Below are 8637 nucleotides of genomic sequence, written 5' to 3'. Positions count from 1 at the left end.
GTTATCACAAGGGATGTTTACATTCTCTGTGGATAACAATAAAAGTAGGAATTAAAAACACTGTAAAGGAAAAGCGTAAAAAAAAAAAAAAAAAGTTATAACCACTTAAGGACCGCCCACCACACACATACCCTTAAGTCGTTTTGTGCAGGAGACACTGCGGGCACAGCCACCGCGAACGCTCCATGGAAAGGCAGAACGGGGGATCTGCCCATGTTAACAAAGCAGATCCCCATTCTGACAGGGGAGTACAGAGAGATGGTCCATTCCTAGTGATCAGGAACAGCAATCTCTCTGTACTCCCAGTCAGTCCCCTCCCCCCAGTTAGAAAAGCACCTCCCTAGGATATGCTTAACCCCTTGAACGCCCTCTAGCGTTAACCCCTCCTTGCCCAAGTAATTTATACAGTGAACAGTGCATATTTTTAGCTCTGAACACTGCAATAATGTCACTGGTCCCAAAAAAGTGTCCGATCTGTCCGCAATGTTGCAGTCCCACTAACAAATCACTGATCACTAATAATAATAATAATAATAAAATATCCCATATTTTGTAGACGCAATAACTTTTGCGCAAACCAATCAATATGCGCTTGTTGTGATTTTTTTTTAACAAAAATGTATAGAAGAATACATATTGGCCTAAACTGATGAATAAATTTGTTTTTGTTTTTTTTACTTTCTTTGGGGGGGGGTGGTAGGGGGGGATATGTATTATAGCAAAAGTAAAAACAGATTTTTTTTTTTTCCCAAAACGGTCGGTCTTTTTGTTTATAGCGCAAAAAATAAAAACCGCAGAGGTGATCAAATAGCACCAAAAGAAAGCTCTATTTGTGGGGAAAAAAAAGGACATCAATTTTATTTGGATACAGCGTCTCACGGCCGCGCAATTGTCAGTTAAAGTAATGCTTTGCCGTATTGCAAAAAAATGGCCTGGTAATTAAGGGGGTAAATCTTTCCAGGGCTGAAGTGGTTAAAGCACCTCCATCCCCCTCCGTATGCTCATGTGTAAAGGCAAATGTATACGTAGGTCATGTTCGCGCCACGCAATAATTTTTAGCACCAGACCTCCTACGTAACTCTAAACTGGTAGCCTGTAAAAGGCGTTTAAAGTGTCACCCCACTTTGTAGAGATTGCCTCCTGCTAGACCACCAACAGGATTTTCTCACTTTTACTTTGCTGAAGAAGTTCTTCCTTTACTGATAAAAGTAAATAAAAAATAAATGAATAAATAGAAAAAAAGGGGAGGTGCTCCATGAGCAGGTAAAGATCTTACTTTGTAGGGATCCATAATGCGCAGGTACAGGACGCCGTCTATCTGTAACGTGACGTTATCTGCAAAGATGAAAGCAAATCAGCAGCTGTACAACAGTGCTAGTATAACAGTGCTTCTATTTATTATAGCAAAACAGAGTGTAACTGTAATGAGAGTTAAGGGAGTTGATCGGCTCTCAGACAGGTAAGTAATGGGTTAAAGCGGAGTTCTACCCAAAAATGGAACTTCTGCTTTTCGGAATCCTCCTCCCCCCTCCGGTGTCATTTGGCACCTTTCAGGGGGGAGGGGAGAGCAGATACCTGTATAATCCAGGTATTTGCTCCCACTTCCGGGCATAGATATCTGCAGGTAGCCATGGATATCTATGCCATATCCGGCGCCTCCTCCGACCCCCTCCGCTGTGTTCTGGGAGACACACAGGTCCCAGAAGACAGCAGGGACCTGTGGGATCATGCAATGCGCAGTAGGGAACCAGGATTCACTTCCTGATCCCCTTACCGAAGATGGCGGCGCCTCCACCCGAGACCCGAGAGACAGATCGGCTTCAGGTGCCGACATCGCGTGCGCCCTGGACAGGTAAGTGTCCATATGTTAAAAGTCAACAGATGCAGTGTTTGTAGCTGACTTTAAAAAAAAAAAATATTCGGCAGGACCTCCGCTTTAAGTACCCTGCCCTACCTAGCCCAGACCTACTCATAAGTGATCAGTTCATTTCTGGAGTCTGATCTATTCCACTGAAGAGAGCCTTGAGGGAATTGAGGACTGACAATACGGTGATAATCAACGTCATTCTACGAGAGGCCACTGAATGAAGAACTGAAAAAAAAAAAAAAAAAAGGAGGGCAGAGAGGCCAAAAGCCACGTGACAGTCACCCAGGGAGTTGTGTGGCCACTGGAGGTTGAGAAAGTGGCCATCCCCTCTCTACAGGAGGGAGGGACAAGGAGCACCGGTGGGGGACCTGAGAAGAGGAGGATCGGGGCTGCTCTGTGCAAAACCAACTGCACAGAGCAGATAAGAATGACATGTTTGTTAGTTAAAAACAAAAAAACTGCCTTTAATATGACTTTAAATGTTGGCTGCACTTATGCTGTAAAGCAGAACTTCAGCCAAAAATTAAAGTTGATCTCATTGTTTTTCCTTCTCGAAGCATAAAAGTGAAATCCATCCTTATGGGTATCTTATGTTGCAATGTACCTACTTCAATTTCCTTAACCTGTGCCTGGAACTACGTCACCTTGGGCCCGCAGCCCCCTAGCACACGTCTCAGGAGGCTGCAGGACCAGTCCCACAGTACCATGTGACCTTGTGCATGTGCAGTGGGAAGCTGGCTGTGAGACATCAGGAAGTCACAGCCGGCTTCCACATCCAACATGGAGGCACCGGAGATCCAAGTCCTCCAGGGAAGACAATCGATTGGACTCCATGGGCTGTTAAGTACCCGTTTGTTAAAAATCATTAGTTATAGCTGCCGACTTTTCATTTCAAGGAAAACGAGTGATGTTCCTCTATAATCACCACAAAACACTTACCCAGACTTACAGCGGACTGCTCCGGGACATTGATGACTATCTCCTTCAAGCTCTGCACATAGCGGATTCGGTCCAGAATTGGAATGAGAAAGTTCAAACCCTGCAAAGAAGAAGGTGGTGGGATAATCTGAGAGCTGACAAAGACCAGAACAATCTTCCATTCATTATATTCTAGAGGGTAGGGGCCGATATGAATGTACAATGTATATGGAAAGCCCTTCGTAAATTGACGGCGCTATACAAGTACCTTAAATAATAATAATAATAATAATAATAATATTATTATTATTATTACTACTAATATAGCAACTAGATCAGACTACCAATAGGCACATTTACCACTTTCTTAGTGGGGGCGATCACCCCCTTCCTGCCCAGGCCAATTTTCAGCTTCCAACGCTGTTACACTTTGAATGACAATTGCGCGGTCATGCAATACTGTACTCATATGAAATTTTTATAATGTTTTTTTTTTAACAGATAGAGCTTTTTTTGGTGGTATCAGCCCTGGTTTTTTTTTCTTTTGCTCAACAAATGAATAAAAAAAAAAAAAAAAGAAAATTTTGTAAAAAGAAACAAAATTTTTTAGTTTCTGTTATAAAATTTTGTAAATAAGTAATTTTTCTCCTTCACTAATGTGCGCTGATGAGGCGGCACTGATTATCTATGTAGATGTCCCCTATGACATGGGCCAGTTACCAGCTCTGCTTTCCTCACACTGTCAAAGCGACTAAGGAAGGTACTACTGATAACAGGCAAGTCTGTTTACAGTGCATCCGGAAAGCATTCACAGCGCTTCACTTTTTCCACATTTTGTTCTGTTACAGCCTTATTCCAAAATGGATTAAAATTCATTATTTTCCTCAAAATTATAAAAACAATACCCCATAATGACAATGGGAGAGAAGTTTGTTTGAAATATTTGCAAATTTATTAAAAAAAAAAATCCCATGTACAAAAGTATTCACAGCCTTTGCTCAATACTTTGTTGAAGCACCTTTGGCACCAATTACAGCCTCAAATCTTTTTGAGTATGATGCTACAAGCTTGGGACACCTATTTTTGGGCAGTTTCTCCCATTCTTCTTTGCTGGACCTCTCAAGCTCCATCAGGTTGGATGGGGAGCGTCGGTGCACAGCCATTTTCAGATCTCTCCAGAGATGTTTAATCGGGTTCAAGTCCGGGCCACTCAAGGACATTCACAGAGTTGTCCCGTAGCCAACGCTTTGTTATCTTGGCTGTGTACTTAGGGTCGTTGTCCTGTTGGAAGATGAACCTTCGCCCCAGTCTGAGGTCCAGAGCAGGTTTTCATCAAGGATGTCTCTGTACATTGCTGCATTCATTTTTTCCCTCGATCCTGACTAGTCTCCCAGTTCCTGCCATTGAAAAACAACCCCACAGCATGATGCTGCCACCACCATGAGCGGTGCCTGGTTTCCTCCAGACCAGACACTTGGCATTCAGGCCAAAGAGTTCAATCTTTGTTTCATCGGACCAGAGAATTTTTTGACCAGAGTCCTTCAGGTGCCTTTTGGCAAACTCCAGGCAGGCTGTCACGTGTCTTTTACTGAGGAGTGGCTTCCATCTGGCCACTCTACCATACAGGCCTCATTGGTGGACTGCTGCACAGCTGGTTGTTCTTCTCGAAGGTTTCTCCTCTCTCCACAGAGATCGCTGGAGCTCTGTCAGAGTGACCATCGGGTTCTTGGTCAACTCCCTGACTAAGGCCCTTCTCTCCCCCGATTGCTCAGTTTGGTCAGTTGGCTCATTCTAGGAAGAGTCCTGGTGGTTCCAAACTTCTTCCATTTATGGATGATGGAGTCCACTGTGGGACCTTTAATGCTGCAGAATTTTTTTTCTGTACCCTTCCCCAGATCTGTGCCTCGGTACAATCCTGTCTCGGAGGTCTACAGACAATTCCTTCAACTTCACGGCTTGGTTTGTGCTCTGACATGCACTGTTAACTGTGGGACCTTACATAGAGAGGTGTGTGTCTTTCCAAATCATGTCCAACCAACTGAATTTACCACAGGTGGACTCCAATCAAGTTGTAGAAACATCTCAAGGATGATCAGTGCAAACAGGATGTACCTGAGCTCAATTTTGAGCGTCATGGCAAAGGCTGTGAATACTTATCTACATGTGGTTTCTTCATTTTTAATAAAGTAGCAAAGATTTCAAACAAACTTCTTTCACATTGCCATTATGGGGTATTGTTTGTAGAATTTTGAGGAAAATAATGAATTTAATCCATTTTGGAATAAGGCTGTAACATAACAAAATGTGGAAAAAGTGAAGGGATGTGAATACTTTCCGGATGCACTGTGCATTGTGATCAGCTGTGATTGGCTGTGTCCAAAACGACACAGTGATCACAAAGCGTGCCGCATGCGGGGGGTGTGGTTTCGGGAGAATATCCCGGAACAACAAAACCGCGATTTAACCGTCTTTCAGCTATAGCGCAAAAAAGAAGAGGTTAAGGTAGAACTGAAAGGAAAAACTTTTTTTTTCCATGTTGTATAGAGTAACCCCTTGTCAGTTGTTTTTGCCATCTGTGTCCCCTTGGGGAGATTTCCCTTCACTTCCTGTCCCAAAGCTAAAACTCTGGTGACAGTGGTAGTTCTGCATTTTAGTGGAACCTTCCACTAAATTGGAGCAACTGTTCCATTGAAGGATATTGACCAATACGGGGTCGTATACAGTGTTCATTGCAATGTCTTTATCCCCTACGGCAGGGTTCTCCAAACTACGGCCCTCCAGTTGTTCAGGAACTACGATTCCCATCATGCCTATAGTCATGTCTGTGAATTTCAGAGTTTTACAATGCCTCATGGGACGCATAGTTCCACAACGGCTGGAGAGCCGTTGTTTAGAGATTACTGCCCAACGGACTCGGGCAGTATCCGGTGGGAGCATCTACAAGGCATGGACCTTTGGTTTTAACATCTGTGGTTGAGTGTGTATAACTTCTTACCCTCTATATTTATACATTACAGAGGATTATCAATCTAACCCCTAGAGAAGCGTTAGAGGGAAGTGCGCTGGTTTTTCCATATGGCTTTAGTCACTTCATGGTGAGACATGCTTGTACTTTGGAGGGCCATGTGGACTATGGAGTGAATTAACAACATAATGACTTGAGGGTTTAGTACTATAGGTCAGCCATATATAGCAAATGATCTATTTTATGGAAGAATATTTTACTACAATTATGTTCAATAAACTTTAATGATTTTACATGCAATTTCTACAGAGAGTTCTTCACTCTTCCTTGTGCCTCTAAAGTCCCCATCACAGTCCATGTGTTCTCTATGTATCTCTAGGGATGTTGCAGCATTGAATAATTCTTCGTTTTGGTTCTCTATATTTGCATGCCCACATGAACCAATATACAATGAGCACACAAAGGCGGTCCGGGGGAAGTCAGCCTGGGGAGGAAAGCGCTAGTGGATGCTGGACGTCCTCCAACCAGGAAACGAGGTCTGACCTGCTGCAGCTTCTAATGCACATTGTAAGAAGCTCTCAGTGTGCGGTGATATCAGAGCAAGCCATGTCAGTCCAGGAGTGGAGCCGGTGCAACTGTGCAAGACGGAAGGGAATGCTGAAGTTTAGCTTTGAGAGTCCTACAGCAAACCTGTGCTGTCCATATCCACTCTGCACTACAACCGTCTTGGGAAGTCGGACCTGATAAAAGTTAAAGCTTTTCCTAAGATCTGTATTCATGAAAACACTGAGGACGTGTGTGATGAGAACTTACCGGCTCCAGGATGCGGTGGAAGCGGCCCATCCGCTCCACCACCCAGGCCTCCTGCTGGGGTACGAAGAGAACCACCGTGTTCATCGGCAGGCCGGAGGAGGCATATCGCTGAAACTGCGTGTTCCAGACCTTGGTGGAGTTTATCTGAGAGCCCTGCAGAGGAGAGAGGAGAGGGTCAGACAACGAAACACAATCTAACCTTATGACACCAGGCAGAGGACAACATGGAAGACAGCGAGGACCCCATGCTGGAAGTCAGAGGATGGCGAGGAACCTGCATTGGACATCAGAGGTTGGTATGGTCCTGATGCTGTAAGCCTGAAGCCAGTGGGGACCCTTTGTCTGAGGTTGGCAAGGACCCTGTGTGCTGGTAAGGAGCCCCATGTCAGAAGGGAGCCCCGCCTCAGAAGCCCCATGTCAGAAGGGAGCTCCGCATCAGAAGTCAGCCCCGCGTCAGAAGTCCCGCTTTAGAAGTCAGCCCCATGTCAGAAGTCAGCCCCGCGTAAGAAGGGAGCCCCATGTCAGAAGTCAGCCCGGCGTCAGAAGTCAGCCCGGCGTCAGAAGTCAGCCCCGCGTCAGAAGTCAGCCCCGCGTCAGAAGTCCCACTTTAGAAGTCAGCCCCGCGTCAGAAGTCCCACTTTAGAAGTCAGCCCCGCGTCAGAAGTCCCACTTTAGAAGTCAGCCCCGCGTCAGAAGTCCCACTTTAGAAGTCAGCCCCGCGTCAGAAGTCAGCCCCGTGTCAGAAGGGAGCCCCGCGTCAGAAGGGAGCCCCGCGTCAGAAGGGAGCCCCGCGTCAGAAGGGGGGTTGCCCCATGTCGGGCGTCAGAAGGGAGCCTGTGTTGAGAGGGAACCCCGTGTAGGGAGTGAACCCCGTGTCAGAAGGGAGCCCCGCGTCAGAAGTCCCACTTTAGAAGTCAGCCCCGCGTCAGAAGTCAGCCCCGTGTCAGAAGTCCCACTTTAGAAGTCAGCCCCGCGTCAGAAGTCCCACTTTAGAAGTCAGCCCCGCGTCAGAAGTCAGCCCCGTGTCAGAAGTCAGCCCCGCGTCAGAAGTCCCACTTTAGAAGTCAGCCCCGCGTCAGAAGGGAGCCTGCCCCATGTCGGGCGTCAGAAGGGAGCCTGTGTTGAGAGGGAACCCCGTGTAGGGAGTGAACCCCGTGTCAGAAGGGAGCCCCGCGTCAGAAGTCCCACTTTAGAAGTCAGCCCCGCGTCAGAAGGGAGCCTGCCCCATGTCGGGCGTCAGAAGGGAGCCTGTGTTGAGAGGGAACCCCGTGTAGGGAGTGAACCCCGTGTCAGAAGGGAGCCCCGCGTCAGAAGTCCCACTTTAGAAGTCAGCCCCGCGTCAGAAGTCAGCCCCGTGTCAGAAGTCCCACTTTAGAAGTCAGCCCCGCGTCAGAAGGGGGGTTGCCCCATGTCGGGCGTCAGAAGGGAGCCTGTGTTGAGAGGGAACCCCGTGTAGGGAGTGAACCCCGTGTCAGAAGGGAGCCCCGTGTCTGGTGTTGGAGGTCATTGGAGATCCTATGTCGGTTTAGGTGTCAGAGGTCAGTGAGGACAGGTGCAAAGCCTAAGTAGTACACAATGTTAGAGATAACCTCCCCCACAGTACATGGTGTCAGAGTTCGGTGTCCCCTCACCCTCAGTAGGGCTCTCCCTGCCAGGCTCGCCGCTCTCTGCATAGCTCCCGGCTCCTGCTTGCAGTGTGCGCCCCACTCTGGCACCGCCCGATGACGTCGCCACCCGGCTGAGGTCTCCGCCTGATGACGATATTGGCTGGAAGACGGTGATGTCGGCTTGCAACGCCCCCTTCTCACTGTATCCTTAGTGTGCAGGAGTGCAGGGTGTAGCAAGATGGCGGCGACGTAACGTCACTTCCGTTACAAATTCTGACAGGTCGCCGAATCTGACGAAACGCTGTTTCTCCAGTGTGATAGCGGCGCCGCCATGTGGTTGGCGATGAACTTTTACCGGCGCCCTATTGTGGTTGGCAATCCCATATTCTCAGTTATCCACCTTTTTCTCCCTTTTTATTTTTTAAATTATTTCTCATACAGTTTAAAGTTTTCATAATTTTACAATT

The 8637-nt window shown here is 47.0% G+C and overlaps 1 protein-coding gene across 1 annotated transcript in view; it reads right to left on the bottom strand.

Moving 5' to 3' along the window:
• The window catches only part of STOML2 (stomatin like 2), a 30474-nt gene extending 22127 nt beyond the window's left edge, over positions 1-8347 (bottom strand). Inside the window, exons 1-4 of the mRNA XM_073618184.1 lie at positions 8195-8347; positions 6564-6716; positions 2807-2906; positions 1277-1335 (exon numbers count right to left, since the gene is read on the bottom strand). Coding sequence (XP_073474285.1) covers positions 1277-1335; positions 2807-2906; positions 6564-6716; positions 8195-8236 — 354 coding nt within the window. The 5' untranslated portion in view covers positions 8237-8347. The remainder of the gene's footprint in view (positions 1-1276; positions 1336-2806; positions 2907-6563; positions 6717-8194) is intronic.
• Between the last annotated feature and the right edge of the window lie 290 nt (positions 8348-8637).

The sequence above is a fragment of the Aquarana catesbeiana genome, linkage group LG01 (genome assembly GCF_042186555.1).
Source record: "Aquarana catesbeiana isolate 2022-GZ linkage group LG01, ASM4218655v1, whole genome shotgun sequence".
In the NCBI taxonomy this organism is placed as follows: domain Eukaryota; kingdom Metazoa; phylum Chordata; class Amphibia; order Anura; family Ranidae; genus Aquarana; species Aquarana catesbeiana.
The sequence above is the reverse complement of the archived record's forward strand: the minus strand, read 5'-3'. Positions and strand labels throughout refer to the sequence as shown.